The sequence below is a fragment of the Acomys minous genome, assembly GCF_964271855.1.
Source record: "Acomys minous genome assembly, chromosome: 8".
Lineage (NCBI taxonomy): Eukaryota > Metazoa > Chordata > Mammalia > Rodentia > Muridae > Acomys > Acomys minous.
The window spans coordinates 117,081,655-117,101,324 of record NC_140489.1 but is presented as its reverse complement, the minus strand read 5'-3'; the positions used below and the strand labels follow the sequence as shown (position 1 = coordinate 117,101,324).

Below are 19,670 nucleotides of genomic sequence, written 5' to 3'. Positions count from 1 at the left end.
TGGGTACTGAGCTTCTGTAACTGACTGCTGTGGGTACTGAGCTTCTGTAACTGACTGCTGTGGGTGCTGAGCTTCTGTAACTGACTGCTGTGGGTACTGAGCTTCTGTAACTGACTGCTGTGGGTACTGAGCTTCTGTAACTGACTGCTGTGGGTGCTGAGCTTCTGTAACTGACTGCTGTGGGTACTGAGCTTCTGTAACTGACTGCTGTGGGTGCTGAGCTTCTGTAACTGACTGCTGTGGGTACTGAGCTTCTGTAACTGACTGCTGTGGGTGCTGAGCTTCTGTAACTGACTGCTGTGGGTACTGAGCTTCTGTAACTGACTGCTGTGGGTGCTGAGCTTCTGTAACTGACTGCTGTGGGTACTGAGCTTCTGTAACTGACTGCTGTGGGTGCTGAGCTTCTGTAACTGACTGCTGTGGGTGCTGAGCTTCTGTAACTGACTGCTGTGGGTGCTGAGCTTCTGTAACTGACTGCTGTGGGTGCTGAGCTTCTGTAACTGACTGCTGTGGGTGCTGAGCTTCTGTAACTGACTGCTGTGGGTACTGAGCTTCTGTAACTGACTGCTGTGGGTGCTGAGCTTCTGTAACTGACTGCTGTGGGTACTGAGCTTCTGTAACTGACTGCTGTGGGTGCTGAGCTTCTGTAACTGACTGCTGTGGGTACTGAGCTTCTGTAACTGACTGCTGTGGGTGCTGAGCTTCTGTAACTGACTGCTGTGGGTGCTGAGCTTCTGTAACTGACTGCTGTGGGTACTGAGCTTCTGTAACTGACTGCTGTGGGTGCTGAGCTTCTGTAACTGACTGCTGTGGGTACTGAGCTTCTGTAACTGACTGCTGTGGGTGCTGAGCTTCTGTAACTGACTGCTGTGGGTACTGAGGTCACAGGCAAAGTAAACCCGACTCAGCTCAGACCTCACAGTCGGCATTTGAGAAAAGAGGGAAGGGTACAATCTCAGGTGCCGGCTACTTTACTTCCTGATGTTACAGTCTAAGGAAGAAGAATCCTTTAGACAATTATTCTAGGGGTTGAGGACACTGGCTCCTTTGAGAAACTGGGGAAAACCACAGATATATTCATTAACAAAGAATAGACACATATACAACCTCTGGGTATTTGCAAACTCCCTGATTAACACTCCCTACAGATTCTTTCACAGATTTTTGTTTCCGTCAGGAACTTATCAATATTGTTTGCATTATTAAGACTGAACAGGCTCTAAAACGCGGAACTAAAAGAACACCGTTTGTGAGGCTGGAATGATAGCTCAGAGGTTACGAGCACTGGCTGTTCCTCTAGAGGACCCTGGTTCAATTGCCAGCACTCACATGGCAGCTGACAACTGTCTATACCAGCAGTTCCAGAGGATCTGACAACTTCACACAGACATACATGCAGGCCAAACACCATTACACATAAAAAATAAAAATAAATCATTAAGTACACCATTTGGAAACAACTTAAGAGCCCTTTAAGCCTTCATTAAGCTTTCTGAATATCTTTAAATTATTAAATCTCTGGTTGATATCCAACTGGACTTTTGGGCATATACTTATTATCTATTTCTTTTTTTCTTTAAATATAAAACATAAGAAAAAGGTATAGTTGTGCATGGCTATCATTCTAGCACTAGGAGATGAAGAAGGCATGTACAAAGAACAAGCATTCAAGGTAGCTTCAACTAAGTACTTGAGGACTAGCCTGGGCTACATACGGCCCTGCTAGCAATAACAAAAACAAACAAACAAACAAACAAAAAACCCAGCCTATATGAAATATATGGGGGGGGGGCAGGAAAAGAATGCTTCTTTCTAATGGTACTACTTAAAAGTATTTAGAAAAGGAACAATTCTAACTCTGATAGTTAAGTTAAAATCTGACTTAACTATGAATTAGCTTTCTTTTAACTCTAAACAATTTTTTAATATCCTAAAAAAAGCTTACCCTATAAAAAAAAATTCAAACACTCTCCTGTATTTCTACCAGACTCCAGCTCCTCTGAGTCCTGGTGACATTTTCTACAGAAACACTTATGGAATACTGTGCCTACCTGTGGACTGTTATTAGCCAATATTAGGGCTAAGGAGAGCTCAAATGCTTAGATTTCATTGCGCTCTTGCTTCTCTGGTTTTTCAGTATATTTTTATCCGTAGCAACCTGTTCAACATAGGTGTGGCTACTCTGAAAGACTATGGTAGTATTTTTCCAAAATAGGATTCAAGTGTGCAAAGTCAGTTTTTATAGTGATTGAATAAGTTTCACTACTCTAGCATCGCCTAATAATAAGTTTAGACTAATTTATCTTATCTATTCAATTATCTTACAACTATTTGACGTCTGGAATCTACAATTCACTACAGTAAATGTTAAGATGACAGAATTGCCACAGATGACGTAGGGATATAGTTCAGTGTTAGAGCCAAGAGGTGGTGGCATACATCTTTAATCCCAGCACTCAGGCTCTCTATGAGTTTGAGGCCAGCCTGGTCTACAGAGGGAGTTCCAGGACAGACAAGGCTACACAGACAAACCCTGTCTCGAAAACCAGAAAAAGGGTCAGTGTCTATTTATATACGCTTAGCATGTATAAATAAGGTCCTGAGTTCAATCACCACACCAGGGGGGAGTGCTTACATGTGACAGTTTTAGTCTACCATGCCAAGAGTCCTAACACATAGTATGGGTTGTTCTCTCAACAATCCAAAAGGCCATTCCCTCACCACTCCCATTGCTATTTTTCAGCGCAGCGGCTCTCTGTTCTAGCTGGTTGGAGGTGCCTTTGTCTGTTCTAGCTGGTTGGAGGTGCCTTTGTCTGTTCTAGCTGGTTAGAGGTGCCTTTGTCCTCCACGAGAAATGCCATCTTCCTCATCTCATCTCCTCATATAGATTCATACAAACTCTTTGTATGCTAACTTTTGTCTCAAACGTTTTGAGTGCTGGGGACTGAATTCAGAGCTTAATGTGTATTAAGTAAATGTTCTTCCCCAGCATAATAGCCCCAGCCCATCAAATTCTACATTGTGTCATTTTACCAACTGCAAGGCATACCTTTTATATTTACTTGTATGTGTGTTAAGTATAAGGTGGTTTGACTATATGCATGGGACCCTCCATCAATTCACTATGCTTGACTGTCAGAGTTTAGTCTGTTAAAAATCAATGGAAAGCTTATACATAGATAATTATGTAATCATAAATTTATGTAGCCATAGAGAATCTTACTTAAGGCAAGTATTACAGCTTATGCATTACTCTTAAACTCAAGGTTCTGTTGTCTATTTATTAATCACATATAGTTATTTACTCCTTAAAAATTCAAATCATCTCTGGTATACGCTAGAAAGAAATGTAGAGATAGTAACATTTCCCAAGTCTTGGAGTAAAAGATTTCTTGAGGAATTAAAAAATTCAGAAGGATATAATTTTTTTTAAATGACTTCCTACCAAAGTTAAACTCTGAAATAATGGAGAAAATAGGAGAATGTCCATGGCTAACAGTCAGTGACTACATTTTGAAGGCTTATTTCTGACAGTGGTGAATGTGCCATGGCTGTCACTTCTCAGATACAGCAGACTTTCAGTTGTCAATATCCTCTAAACATCTGACTGAGGTGTCTCTGAATTTCTCACATCTGTATTTTCACATTAAGGCTCACTGTTTTGGATATAATCCTCTAATACTATGAGATAGCCACAAAAGAAAGATTCAAAATCACTACTTCTGTGTAAGTATACTGTTATTAGCAACGTCATTTTTATTCAACTCACTAGAACTGCATTAATGGTGAAATATTTTATTATTATTTGTTTTGGTTTTGTTTAGATACAGAGCCTCAAACTCAGATAGAGATCATCTTCTGCCTCCTGAGTGCTAGGATTAAAAGCATATACTACATTTGATATTATACTTATTAAGATACTGTATTTATTCAATAATGAATCCTAGGAAAGCAACCAATGAAAATAAGAAAAAAAATTTCTATGTGCTAGCTACTCTCTCTAGCTAGACCAAGTGAAACTGCAGATATGAAGGTGAGTCTATTTCTTCTCAAGGAATTTCATTCCCAAGTATGGTAATGCTTAAAGCTTTGGAACTTATGTATTAAAACTAGTACCATTCTGGAAGGCAGAGGCAGGAGGATCTCTGTGAGTTCAAGACCGGCCTGGTCTACAAAGCAAGTCCAAGACAGACAAGGCTACACAGAGAAACCCTGCCTCGTGGGGGGTGGGGGGGAAGGAGAAAGGAAAAAAACCAAACACCACTTATTTTTAGATAACCCCCAAACTTGAAAAACCTATCAGAAAATAATTCTACCTGATTAACTAGCTTTAAAATTGAGCCTGAGTCGGCTCTGAGTATGAACAGCTCTGGAGAGGGTAACTACAGCTCATCTGGGGCAGGCAGAGTAGGAACTAAAGGGCTGGAGCTCAGGTCTTCACTCACACACTCACACGCATCACTATCTCACCTCTGGGTGCTGGCAGCTGAAAAAAAATTAGTTATTTGAAAGCAAATTCTTGCCTCAAAATGAAGGTATGATGGAGGAAGAGGAAGAAAGGCAGACACACAGGGAGAAAGCGGAGATAACTCAAACAAAAAAGACTATCTGATACAAAGATAAATGACAGCAAAGCTATCCATAAAACAGAATTTTATGTCTCTGCTTTAATATATTTTCTAAAACTTTAACTGACTCCATAAAATGAAAAACAGTAGTCAGTTATTATATAGAGACATCATTATGTGGATTATTCACGTCTGGTATTTATATTATAAATTTACTTTAAATATTTAGGAAATAAACTAAAACTTACCATGTCACTGTCTTTGTGTGGATTCAGCCTACTATAAACAGCTTCAATAACATTGCGCCTAAAAAGATAAGTTGTTATTATGTAGTTTAAGCTCATATTTCAAATACTTTGCCCTGACTACAGAGACAAATGCCACACTAAGAACTTGCAGAGAACAATTCCCACATTTTACTCATAATAATTTTTAATCTTACAAAATCTACTTGTTCTTATTAAGCAAAAGACTTCAAAGAATGTTGAATGGCTCAATGGATGACAGTGTCCGATGACGTGATGTAAGCTGAGAAGCAATCTGCCCAGTTTGTGCTGACACTCACACAGGAATGCCCACACCCAACCTCTTACAAACTCCCATCTTTTACATCAAGTCTCTAACCTCTAGGTGATCTACTTCTGATTTCTTACTCAAAATGATTTAATTACTAACTTTAAATGAAATAAAAATTAGCTCTTTTTGTTCTACTTACTTGCCAGCAAGACCTCCCCCAGGAGGTAAATTTGGGATATTTTCTGCAGACAAAATGCGTATGACATGGGCAAGATCAGGCATTCCTTCCTCCCCAGACTTCTCCATAATTTCTGTAAATTTAGAAACAAGACTTTTAAAAAGTCACTGACATACACATGTTCATTCTAACATTTTCATAAAATATAAACTCAAATTAAATGAGCAACGAGTAGGTTATTTAACTGGAAAAAGCACCTCACCCGAGGGCGTGGTTTTTTTGAAGGATAATCTTTTACTTGGTCTACCCACCTCCCTGCACCCTTGCTTTACAGTCCATGAAACACGTTCCTGCTTCCTTCACATTCTATTCTGCCTTGTTCATTCGGGTCCAATGGAGCTAGTGGACCATGGGCCAATGCTCCTGAAATTGAACTATTTTCTTCTATAACTTGCTTATCTCAGGCATTTTTAGGGGGTGGGGGTAGTGACTGCTTATATTCTGGACCAGGCATTTTTTGTTGTGGGACAGTCCTAGACACTACGATGTAAAGTGCTGTCCCTGAGCTCTTACTCATTAGTTAGCTATAACACTGTCACATGTTACATAGAGACAAATCTCCCCAAATGAAACAAGTGCAGCCTGGTACATTAACAATCACCACTACCATCTGGCAGCTGCATTAATAACACAATAAATAATGAAAATACAGGGCGGGATAGAGGAGACGACAAGATTATTTCAGGTCTATACACAGGGCTTACGGTTTACTTAGAGTCAAGAAATTACAGACTGATCTCTACCCCCAGCCCCACACATCTTTAAACATACTGTTTTGGCTATAACTGCAGACAGCTAGAAAGGCAAGAAAATTCACTCTCCTTACACTGACACACTGACCCAAGACAGCATGCCTTAGGCAGATGGGTTGTTTATTGCTAAAGCCTCTGTTTTAATGTAATTTCTTCCACTAAGAAAAATTTTAAAGAATCATCTGATTAGGAAGGAAGAATACCTTTTCTTTCCTTCCTAGAGAAAAGCAAAACACCTGCCTTACCTTCAACCCGTGATTCCAAGTGCTTATCCAACTCTGAATCTTTTTTCACTGCTTCATCTGAGACCTTGGGGGCATTTGAAAAGCAAACTAATACAATACTCATGTTATCTCGACTTCCCTGCATATTAAAAGAAAGAAAAAAGAATTTTTTCTATAGTTCAACAATTGTCCACTACTTAGTTCCAGAGTTACTTTAAGCAATTAAAATTTAGTCATCCAGAATGTTTATCTTAGATATTATTACTTCAAAGAACTGTTTAAAATACAACCCTAAAAGGTATCTAGGTACACGAATAAATGAAGTTATTCTTGGATTTTTAACTCTGTATAACTATTTTTACCCCCTAGTTCACAGCCTGAGAAGTGAAGATAACTTCATACTTATTATAGCTTCTAAAGTTTTTTTCCGTGGCTGTTCAAAATTACATAATCCTAAGAGTGGCTTAAGCCTAAAACATCCTTTTAACATTTGGAGAAATTTCATGCTAGTCACATAATGTAAGTCTACTCAACTTTGCTGGAAATTGCAAAAACCATCTCACAAAAGTTATTCTTTGACATGACACATGCACTGCACACCCGTAAATAAATGAAAATGTAAAAAATGTGATGGTCATTGCTTGTAAAAAAAAGAAAGTTATGTTTTAAATGGTTCTGAAGTTCCAGTAAACAGTGGGATATGCTTGGGTTACCAAGTTATAAACTTCACCTGGCAACAGGGTTTTCTATTTTTGTTTGCTTTAGAAAGGGTTTCAAGGATTGCCTTGAATTTGCAATCCTCTGGCCTCAGCCTTAACAAGTGCTGAGATTGCAGACATGTGCTGCCTTGGTCAATACTGACAACTTTTTAATCCCAGAATCTTTAGAGAGCAGTTAAAACAGTCTCTTTTGCTGGGTGGTGGTGGTGCACACCTTTAATCCCAGCAGTCAGTGGGCAGATCTCTGGGTTCGATTGACGCCAGCCTGGTCTACAGAGCAAGTTCAAGGACAACCAGGCCTACTCAGAGAAACCCTGTCTTGAAAAACCAAAACAAGGGCTGGAGAGATGGCTCTGTGGCTAAGAGCGCTGCCTGCCCTTCCACAGGTCTTGAGTTCAATTTCTAGCAACTGTGGCTCACAACCATCTATAATGAGATGTGATGCCCTGTTCTGGTTTGCAGGCATACATGCAGGTAGAATGTTGTATATGTAACAAATAAGTAAATCTTTTAAAAACAAACAAAACCAGTTTGTTTTATATAAGGATAAATTTTACTCCTTTTAATTATGGTTTTATAAGTTATATTTTTAAAAAGTACAGAATACATTCTAAATGCCGTGACTTAACAATAAATTTTAAAAAATCTTCTACCTTTTCTTTAGATGTATAATTGAGTTTTTGTTTGTTTGGTTTGGTTTATTTTTGGTTAATTTTTGAGACAGGGTTTCTCTGTGTAGCCCTCATGGTTCTCGACTCACTTTGTAGCCCAGGCTGGCCTTGAACTCACAGAGATTTGCCTGTCTCTGCCTCCCTGAGTGCTGCAACCATAGATGTGCGCCCAGCTCTGAGTATCTTAACATGAAACTGTTACAACTCTGCCGACTGGTCAAGCCTATTGCTTTTGTCTTTGAGATAACCTCACCATGTGATACAGTCTAAGCTGCTCAGGAAACTGATGCTCCTCCCCCTCTCCCTCACAAGCACCAACATAGCAGGAACGTGCTACTAAGCCTAAGAAATACTTTTAAGCATGTTCCTCTCCTCTTCAGCATTCAAAGATTCATCAATGGTGGTGATCAGTTTTGTTTGAGAATGAAGTTTGCCCAGAGTAGTAGAGAAGTCAAGCTTATACCCACTCTAGGCTTTTCAGTCTTTCTGGCCAGAGTTTACACTGGCTTTATGTGGCTCAGAGCTGCCACCTTCTGAGAATCAACATGACACCACCAAAAGAACGCCTGCTCCCACCTTCCAACACAATGGGGCAAGTCTGCAGCAGGGAAAGGCCTTCTCTAGGCTTCAGCCTCTCTACAGAAGTCCTGAGATTTGGGAGATACATAACCAGGTACTAAAGTGTCTGGAAATCCAGGGCTCTAACATTGGCCAAAGTACTTTAATTACTCAATGAAAGCCCCAACTTTTATGAATTACTATTAAGAATGCTGTATTTGGTTACATGACTATACATACAAGTAAGTATATCATATGAATACAGGTAAACTATTGAAAAAATTAAACTATAAATAGATATTCAAAACAAACATGACTGATTTTTAAGACAATTTTATGAACACTTAGAGAAAAAGTATCTTCTAACTACTTCCTATTTTGTTTTTTCAGACAGAGTTTCTTTTGTGTAACCTTGGATGTCTTGACTCGCTTTGTAGACCAGGCTGGCCTCGAACACACAGCGATCCACCTGCCTCTGCCTTTACACTGGAAGTGCTGGGGTTACAGGTGTGTGAATCCCCATTCCTGGCCCACTTCCAATTCTTTAACACCAAGAATATTATTAAACAATTCCTAATCAATATGCTATCTATAAATGTTCCACTTGATTCTTACAAAACATAGACCCTATCATTTATAAAACTCAACTGAAAGAAATTTACACTTAGCCCTCAGTCATGTGTGATTTCAACACTGCTTCTATTTCTACAGAAAGATGACTGTCTCTAAACACTTATACAAATGTTTCAAAATTTTTGCACAGCAACTGAGAAAGAGCCTCCCCATTTTAACAGGACAAACTATTCTTGCATAATCAGTATAGTTTTCATTATTAAGCACAAGGGTGAAACTTGTTTTTATAAAAATCTATCCTGAACAACAAAAATAATTGGCTATTTAAAAACTTTATTTCAATACATTTTCTTCAATACTTCTTCAGTAGATAGCTGTAATACACTCAAGAATGTGAGCACTAAAAGCTAACAACTTAAGTCAAAAATGGTATTGTCCCAAGGGTTTCTAGATTTAGGCAAAGAGATTTTGATGCAATTGGTTCTGAAAATGATTTTGTTTTTGTTTTTGTTTTTCGAGACAGGGTTTCTCTGTGTAGCCTTGGCTGTCCTGGACTCACTTTGTAGACCAGGCTGGCCTCGAACTCACAGTGATCCACCTGCCTCTGCCTCCTGAGTGCTGGGATTAAAGGCGTGTGCCACCACACCCGGCCTTGGTTCTGAAAATGAATGTTGCCTGATTAAAAGGAGAGTCCAGAAAAATGTCTTCACACAGCATGTGTGATAGTTTAGGAGACTGTTACAATGAAAGCAAATGCTCATAATAAATAAGTGTGATCTAGGAGATAAGGAGGCTGTGTCCAGTGTTCCCAAGGTTTGAGAGGGTGTGTAGTATACACAACAGGAATACATGTCTCAGTAGTAAGTGCATTTTCAAAATAATAAAATAAAAATATTTTATAATAGAAAGTGTAGAATCATTAGGTTTGAATGCAATCACATAATACTTAAAACTGGTTAACAATTAATCTGGGCTAAGGTGCACTGTGAAAAAATTATAGCAACATGACCAAGAAAGGATTAATATCTCTATATATAACTAAGCTATACTGGACTTATGTGTTCAAACCACATGACGGAGAGAGCCAATTAATACATGTTTCCCCTAAATCTCTACCTGCTGTCTCACACAACACACACACACACACACACACACACAAAATGTAAAAAAACTTTTTAAAAGAAACTGCTAACTACACCCACTCCAACATTCTATGTTTACTTTTGTACTTTTTATGAAAATATTTTCTATAAATTACAGTAAAATAAGTACTGAGCTTAGAACTAAAATTATTTTCCGTGTTGTAGGAATAAATCAAAATGATCCTGTTTAAAAAAAAAAAAACTTCCTAAAATTTGCCAAATGACTAGATCTAGTCTGATTTTAAAGTTTCTGAATCATATAAATGTCCACACATAACTGAATCTAAGGATATCAAATATTTCGAAAGAATGACTTCAAGAAATAAATGACTTTCTTGTTTGTTTTTTGAGACAAGGTCTCTCTGTGTGTAGCCCTGGCTGGAACTCAGAGATCCACTGTGCTGGGATTAAAGGCATGTGCCACCACTGCCCAGCTCAGGAATGCTGACTATTATAATGCAAGAAAAAGCAGCAAGCATATCATGATCTGTTTCTGTAAAACACAGAAACAAAACTCTATCTTTATGCTTATAAGTATGTATTAGCAGATAGAACCACAAGCAGTGGTAAAGCCTAAACGCAATGAGACTAGAAAGGGATGTAAAGATGAGCAACTTAACTTCCAAACACTTTGGTATTTATATAAAAAAATTTTTTTACTAATCTTATAACAATTGAGGAAGGGGAAAAATCCTCCCACCACACTGGGAAACAATTTTTCAGACACAAAGCACCAAAACGCATATACACATATAATCAAACTTTTCTGATAGTCAGTGCTGAAAAGAACTCGAACCAGAAAACTTAAATTCTGGTTTTTATTCCACGTAAGTATACTTTGTTACTAATAACTATCTTTTAATGGTATCTTCAATTTCTTGTAAACTAGAAATAATTTTCTCCCAATTACTGTGAAGATTAAATACATATGACTTATATGTCATAAAATGCAACACAAATGGCAGTTATATACACTTTATGAAACCTGAATTAGTTGGCAATAAACACCAAGAAGAGCAATAAAATGGAAAGCCCATTTTCTCAGGGACTAATTTAAGTCAGATGACACCTAACCAGAATCAACATCTAACCCTGTAACTTAACTCTGCTAAAAGGCAACCTGAAAAATGATTCATGACTAACAACCCTAAAGCCAACTACCATCATATGGCTGCTGTAAAAATTAACTGGGCTAAAGTAGCTGTTAAGTGCAAAGAACAAACAGCACAGACTCACAGAAAACATTGATTTTGCAATACCGCTATGGTTCTGCCATTGGTGATTACCACAGCCTAAGTTTCCTAAGCATGGTGGCCTGAATGAAAAGGGACGCACAGGCTCATAGGGACTGGCACTATTGGGGGCGGGGGAGGGGGGAGGGGCCTTACTGGAGTAGGTGTGGTCTTGTTGGAAGAAGTATGTCATTGGGGTAGGGCTCTGAGGTCTGAGGAACTCACGCCAGGCCTAGTATGTTGTTGTCTCTTCCTGTTGTCTGTGGATCCAGATGTAGAACTCTCAGCACTGTGTCTGCCTGCATGCCACCATGCCAATAATGAACTAACTCTTTGAGCTGTAAACTAAGCCCCCTTTCCTTTTCCTTTGTAGGAGCTGTCATGGTTATAGGGTTTCTTCACAGCACTAACCAATACAATGATTTATCACACAAAAGCGTGTGTATGTTACTAAGACATCACCAGCATAGAAAACACTGACTTCATCTCACTCACTTGGGGGAAAGCACTACTTAGCTGGATCTTCTTTGGCTCTCCACTTAAAGAAGGCAACACGCAGTAAGCATCTCTGTTTGCTATGGAATTAAATATATGTAACAATTGTATACTTCTAAATTAAACATATGTATTTTTCTACATTCCAAGTAATATTCTTCTTTACAATACAGCTAACCTTTTGTTTTATAATACAAACAAGTACAGTAACAAAATCATGGAATTAAAAAAAGGAAACAACTTAATTCCAACTTTCAGTTGATAGGAAAAAAATGAGCAAATCTATAATTTCCACAAACCAACCACATTTTTCAAAACTGACTTCAATCTGAATGCAGAGTCATTCAAAGAAACTATGATGATCATCAGTTTCACTAAAGTGGAATGAACCTCCTGTCTGTTCCTGTCACTCCTCTCTAAGGCTCCAGGGCATCTGTAATCTTTAACACCATGGCCACAGATACTAAGTTTCTTTAAAACTGATAAACGCTATCTTGTAAACATGCACCACCAGCATCAATTCATCTCATCCAAAGAATAGTCACAGTTCCTGGAAACTAGCATACTTTCGGGATAGAATACTTTGTACTAAAACCATCAGATAAACTTTTGGCTGTTCTTTCATGACCACCTTATTCAAATACTAAAATGCTCTGCAGTCATGACAAAGTTCATAACCCTAACAAGAGAGGTCTCTCTATAACATATTGCTGGAAAAAGCAGGCTGCATAAAAACACATACAATGAACCTCACTTTAGTAAAAACAGTATGCACTTTCCGGCAGGTTACAAAACAAAACTGTAAAGTTGGCCATCAAGATGGCTCAGGGAGTAAAGGCATCTGCTGCCAAGCCTAATGACCCGATTTTGACTCCTCAGGACACAAATGGTGGAATGAGCACCAATTCCATCAAGCTGTCTCCTGACTGTCAGGTGTGCACGGGGTGGGGGGGGGGGGTGTGAGATAAATTTATACCTAAGTACACACAGGACAAAACAAATATGTAAATATGTAAACAATTAAAAGTACATAATGTAAAATGGTTGTGTTTGACCGCACACACACCTGTAATACCATAGAGAGGGCAGGGAGATTTTGGAGCTGGCGCGCGTGAGCGTGTGTGTGCATGTGTGCAGGAGTGTGAGTATGATGACTCAGTTTCAAAAAGAAACTCATTTTTTAAAAAAACAAAGAAAAAACAAACAAAAACCAGATCACACAATAATGGGGTACAGCTGATTTGGGTAGGGAGGGGGAGGGAAAGGTACAAGGTAGAGACTCTTTCTATTGAAGAGCCTAAGGAGACATTTTTAGAGGTGTTAATGGCTTTTGTATTAAACTCACCCTAAGAAATAAAAAAGATTAACAGTAAAAATGATAGAAGCTGAAGTACTCCCACTGAAACTCTGTAATCTGTATAGTGTGGTCTTACAGTCTTGTCTCTTTTAGAAGCTGGTTCTTCTCATTTTATGGTTAAAAAAAAAAGGTGTTTCACCCTTATCTGGTATTTCCAGGGATTCTCCCTCCCCCTTTCCTTCTGCTTCAAATTTTTCCCTTTATCTATTTCTTGACCAAGACACATTTAAAAAAAAAAAAAAGTTCCTGAGGGCAGGGGGGAGGACGGCCACATGATAAAATTGTGGGAGTCAGTTATCTCTTTCTACCACATGGGTCTGGAGATTTATTTACAAACTGAGTCATCTCCCTGGCTACAGACATCCTTTTTGTTGTTGTTGTCATTGTTTGTTTTTTGAGACAGGGTTTTTCTGTGTAGCCCTGGATGTCCTGGACTCGCTTTGTAGAGCAGGCTGGCCTGGACCTCACAGTGATCTGTCAGACACCCTTCTTACAGGCTTGCTGACTATGCCTACACTTCTGTACATGGCATGGGACAGAAAGACTCTTGCCTAGCAGACAGAATCAAAGCTTCACACTCTTTAACAGGCCCGTTATGCCTCAGCATCCTCAGCACAGAGCACTTAGCTCACATATTTAGACACCAAATAACTCAAACTTTAAATAATTTCTATATAGATGCTGCTGAGAGATTCATATGAATGAAACTGATCTTTCCTTCTCTTCCTTCTCCTCCTTTTTTTTTTTTAAAGACTATAGAGCCCTGGCTGGCCTCAAATGCACAGGAATCCACCTACCTTCACAGGTACCTGTGTATACCACAACACCTGGCCCAAGAATTAAATAATGTAAAGACATTTGGTAGAATGGTTAAGTATCTATAAATCTAGGGGTTTTTTGGTTGTTGTTGTTGTTATTGCATCAAATTACAATTCAGACATTATAAAAATTTCAAAAGAATCTTTCATAGGATCACATTTTCCACAAGGCTTTAGGCTTTAATGAGGATAGTAACATCTATATGAAAAGAATTTTGATTGCCTTCTATGTAAGTAATATACTAACTTTATTTTGCTTGCACTTAGATGTAAACTCATCTTAGATCTTATTGACAGAAAACGGGATACAACTTATTCTTATTAGCTTCTATCTTAGCTGCTATGAAGATCAGAATACAATTCTACTTAGCATAGCTTCTGGTAAGTCTGCCAGTATTTTCTGATGCTCCTGTTATTTTAATATGACACAATTTTACTACATAAATGTTTTAAAATCAGGAGTAAGATGGCTACTGTCAACATTAACAATTTGGATCAGAGCTGGGCACAGTGGCACATGCCTGCAATCCCAGCACCCAGGGAGGCAGAGGCAAGTGGATCACTGTGAGTTCCAGGCCAGCCTGATCTATAAACAGGACAGCCAAGGCTACAGAGAAACCCTGTCTCAAAAAACAAAAACAAAAAAAAAAAAAAAAAAAAAAAAAAAAATGGGTCAGATGCCATCATTCTATATGGCAACTTCTGAACTATCACCAAGCCATAAAACACTCAAGCTCAATAAATTTAAGATATTTGCTATCATTTAATTTTTAATTAGGAGGCTGGAGCAGGTAAAGTTGGCAAAAAGGTTTAATCTCCTTGAAGTATCTGGAAATACAGTTATTTACAGAAAACAGTAAAAGGTGCACAATTTAAAGTTTGCTTAAATTTACTTACCATGTCTTTTTAAAACCAATAGTTCAAATAAAAAAGCTTACATACCTTATGTAAACAAGTGTCCACTACCCAATTGCACACATTCTCCAGGTCATCAGATACCTCAAGCCTAGACTTAACAAATTCACAGAGCTCCTCATTACTCATCACATCCCAGATCCCATCACAAGCCAAGATGACAAATTCATCCTCTTCTGCTCTTAGAATCTCATAAACCTCAGGCTCTGGAGAAACAAGTTGTTCTGTTGGGCCCTTGCCATCAACACACTTGTAATCATAGTCCCCCAGAGCACGAGACACTGCTAATGAACCATTCACACGCTGTATCATTACACTGCCTCCTGCATTCTGGATGCGCTCCTTTTCCATGGGATTACAAGGTTTGTGATCCTGGGTAGAAAAGCAGACTTGTCCATTCCTACACAGAACAGCTCGGGAGTCACCACAGTTGATAAAGTAGATGTGTGTAGGTGAGATCATAACGCCCACTGCAGTTGAACCGCTCCTGTCCATCCCATTTCTGAGGTCTGAAAAGTTACGCATATACTCATCAATTTTCAAAAAGCCCGTTCTGATACCAGTCTTAACACTTTCCACTGAGGGCTCAAGGGCAGAGCCTGACTTGCTGGCTGCCCTGAAGTCTTCATTAGTAGTGATGTGTTCTAATAAATGTGCTGAGCAGTAATTTGCCACTCGGGATCCAGCATGACCATCATAAACTGCAAAAAACGACCAGTTTTCCAAGCCGTGAGGGATACCCACAACAGCCGTGTGCGCGTCTTCCATTTCCACTCTCCATCCTTGCATGCTGCTCAGGCCATAACGCAAACCATTCCCAGCACCATGAGCATTGTGTTTTTCAGTTTTGGGCTTATCCAAAAATGCACCCATGTTTAGTAATGAATCTGAAAGAGAAAAAAAAATTACATGTTTATATTTACCTACAGTGCTCCATTTATTCTGGACCAATTCATTTCATGTGCATTTTCAGCAGCACCTGATTTACTAGGATAACAGAAGCTTCCTGAAGTTCTTTTTAAGACACGGAGTTTTTAAAAATAACTTTTATTCTTATTTATGTGCATTCATTGGTGTTTTGCCTGAATGTATGTCTAATGTGAGGTGTTGGACTTCCTGGAATTACAGTTACAGGCAGCTGTAAGCTGCCACATAGGGCTAGGAATTGAACCTGGGTCTTGTGGAAGAGCAGGCAGTATTCATAACTGCTAAGCCATCTCGCTAGCCTTCAAGACTCCGATTTTTATATCAAGCACATAACAGAATCCAATTACCGTATTTTCCAGTGTATAAGATGACCCCCAACTTTAACTTTTAAAATATAGTTTGCAGCCCCCTCTTCCAACGCACACCCTGTGCAGCACACTCGGGCTGCAAACTCTATATTTTAACTGGAACCCACAGGGTGTGCACTGGAAGAGAAGACTGTAAACTCTATGTCACCCACTGTCCTGGAACTTACTATGTAATAGAATTCAGAGAGAAAAATCCACTTGCCTCTGCCTCCCAAGTGCTAGAATTAAAGGTGTGAACTACAAAACCGCTGATATCAGTGTTTCCCAAAAGTACACTGATGATGAAAATATACAACTGACTGTGATGATGCATGTCTGTAATCCAGCACTATGGAAGAAAGAGGATCAAGATTCAAGGCCAACTTGAATACTACACCTCAAAAAATTAAAAGAATCTACAGCAGCCGAGCTCAAAGACAACTCGGCTAAGCTTTGTTTTACTTCAGGTCAGCACGGTAACATCTTCCCAGATACTTGTGAGGGTAAAGCAGGAAGACCAAGAGTCGTCTCAAAACAAAACAAGCTCCTGGGCCAATACTGTTCCTCACTGTATTGATTTACAACCTACTTTCCCTCTGAAGGCACTTGCTCTAGATTCGAAGTTCTGAATGAGCAGCACCCAACTGAGTTTAAACTCTTTTACAAATTAACATTTTGATAAAATTCCAAACTGATCTTATGTTAAAGCTGGGATTCTATTTTTAAAGCATTATAAAGTTTCACTATTATTTTATATACAATGTGTACATAAGTGGCTAAAGAATAATAAACAATACAATCCATGCCCCTACCACAAAGTGTATCAAGGCCAGGAAAGCTCCTTTTCTTCTTCCTGGACTCTTCTATCCACAGTGGGCAAGACCTTGCATTTGCAATTAGTGTTCCTGGAAGTTGAACCATATTCCTGTACAACTTAGCTGCATACGCTTAGGAAGTTATACAGGATGCGTTCTCTCTTCTTGCTCCACACTGCCCTTCAATGTCCATCTACACGGGCACAGCCAGATTCCGTTCCTTCACTATACTGAACTGCATGCCTATAGCACAGCTTGTATTCTCCACTACCAGTTAATGTTGGAGCTGTTTCCTTTTTTCTTCTTATTGTAGATAACAATGTTTTGGAACAATTCTGTTGTACATGTATACATTTTCCCTACGATATATACACCTATATTTAGGAAATGCCAATACTTCACGAAGGGACTTAGAATATGTAATTGACAGTGAAGAGGATTTTTCCCCCATTAAAAACCATAAAACAAACTTCTCAAACAAGTACTGTCTAAGTATTCTCCAATACCATTATCTTTAAAACATTACTTTGCTAGCAAGTAACCATTACCTTGAGACAGTGTATTGTGCTTTCCAAATACATCTGCATACTGCTGACAAATTAGCAGCACTAATTTACATTCCTCTTTAACAGCAAAAAGAACTTTGTGTGGTAAATTACACAGTCTTGGTCACTTCCACTTCAATTTATAAATACTGCAAAACCCTTACCGAATTTTAAGGTCACCGTTTTTAGAAAATGAAACACACTGACAATACCCTAACAGGACTTTGTGAGCTCTGGCTTAAAATGTCTTTCATGTATTAACTTGTACATGAAAGAAGCAGTGAAACATTTCCACCTAAGTTCCTACAACTTAAAAAAACAAAAAACTATATACAGCTAAACATTACTGATGACAAGCTCTCTAACAAAGAATAAGAAACCTAATCTTGGGCTGGAGAGACGGCTCAGCCGCTAAAGGCTAGACTCACAACCAAACATAAGAAACCCAATCTTAGCTGACTCTTCTTTGTATAGTTGCACACTGGCCTTTGTCCTTCCTTAGCGTCTCTGAATCCACTTCTTCCACAGGGTAGTGCTCTGTGCTGCTGGGGAAGCACTTTTACTTCCCTGGCCAAGCTGACCTGAATAAACAGCTAAGGTGTGACATTTACAGTAAAAATCATCAGGGCACACTAAGAAGCACAGATCTGCTTTAAGTAAGGATGATTTAAATGTAACTGTGGTTTTTTAAAAAATGAATAGACTAGGTAGAAAGATGGCTCCAGAGGGTTGTGTTTTCAGCAACCATGAAAATCCAGTTCCCAGGGATCCAATGTTCTTTCTAACCCTGTCGAAACCATGCACTCACACGGCACCCTTACATACATGCAGGCAAGACATTCTGGTTTGTTTGTTTGTTTGTTTGTTTTCGAGACAGGGTTTCTCTGTGTAGCCTTAGCTGTCTAGGACTCACTTTTGTAGACCAGGCTGGCCTCAAACTCACAGAGCTCCACCTGCCTCTGCCTCCCGAATACTGGGACTAAAGGGGTGCACCACCATGCCCGGCAGGCAAGACATTCTTACACACAAAATAAAAGTGACTCACTCCTTTAAAGAAAAAAGACAGAAGCTGGACCTGGGAGGCAAAGGCAGATGTATCGCTGTGAGTTCCATACCAGCTGGGACTGCATAAAGAAACTGGAAGGAGGGAGGGAGGAAGGAGGGAGGGAGGGAGGAGGGAGGGAGGGAGGAATGGAGGAAGAGCAGAAACTATAAAGTTCAAGCCTCTTGCCTTGAAGACAGATTTTGGCTGATCTTATCAGTTATGCTGTAAGTGGTTTATATTTATAAACATTCATATAAAACTGACAATGTAGAAAACAAGAGGACATCAAAAATAGGTTTGGTTTTGTTTTCTAAAGATCAAGAGACTTAAAACATAAAGACAAAAAAATGGTGTACTAAACATTTATGTAACTGAGTCTTAAAGATGCAAAAATCAAGAGTGTTGACTATTTTTGTTTAACACAATTTGGAGCACTCAAAATCCCAGGCTGTGAGTTTGAGGCCAGCCTGGTCTACAAAATGAGTCTAGAACAGCCAAGGCTACATAGAGAAAACCTGTCTTGGAAAATAAATAAATAAATAAGTAAGTAAGTAAGTAAGTAAATAAATTGTATTCTTGGCTAACCTGGAACTTTCTCTGTAGATCAGACTGGTCCCAACTCAAGAGATCCACCTGCCTCTGCCCCTGCCTCCTGAGGGCTGGGATTAAACGCGTGTGCCACCATGCGTTTTTTCTTTCTTTTAAAAAACTCTTGCCTTTCTTTCCTCTTTCCTTTCTACCTCTGCCAAGTCAAGGTTCCTAAAAAGCCAGGTTTGGAGCTTCTGGAACATCTGGTACCATCAAGGGAAGCAGAGGCAGGCAGATCATTTTGAGTTTAAGGCCATCTTGGTCTACAAAGCAAGTTCCAAGCCAGCCAGGGTTACACTATGAGACTCTGCTTCAAATAAATAAAAAGTACAAGACTTTACCAACACTTATACCACTTTACATATTTAATTATCCTTTTCTCACCTTCCAAAACAGACAGACAGACAGACAGACAGACAGACAGACAGACAGACACACACACACACACACACACACACACACACACACACACTGTACACAAGTACTAAATAAATGTTAGGAAACAATTTTTGTTTGTTTGTTTTGAGACAAATGAACTCTGTTAGGTCAGGCAGCTCTCAAATCTACTACAATCCTTCCTCAGGTGCCAAAGGGTTGGGATTACAGGCTTGTGTTGTCATACCTG

The 19,670-nt window shown here is 39.1% G+C and overlaps 1 protein-coding gene across 8 annotated transcripts in view; it reads right to left on the bottom strand.

The window, feature by feature from the left end:
- Positions 1-19,670, bottom strand: part of PPM1B (protein phosphatase, Mg2+/Mn2+ dependent 1B) — a 71,119-nt gene that overhangs the window by 21,273 nt on the left and 30,176 nt on the right. For 7 of the 8 annotated variants that reach the window (XM_084793151.1, XM_084793156.1, XM_084793154.1 and 4 more), the window contains exons 2-5: positions 14,806-15,665; positions 6,320-6,437; positions 5,284-5,395; positions 4,817-4,874 (exon numbers count right to left, since the gene is read on the bottom strand). In XM_084793151.1, the coding sequence (XP_084649277.1) occupies positions 4,817-4,874; positions 5,284-5,395; positions 6,320-6,437; positions 14,806-15,651 (1,134 nt within the window). In that variant the 5' untranslated portion in view covers positions 15,652-15,665. The remainder of the gene's footprint in view (positions 1-4,816; positions 4,875-5,283; positions 5,396-6,319; positions 6,438-14,805; positions 15,666-19,670) is intronic. The other variant, XM_084793158.1, reaches the window with a different exon arrangement.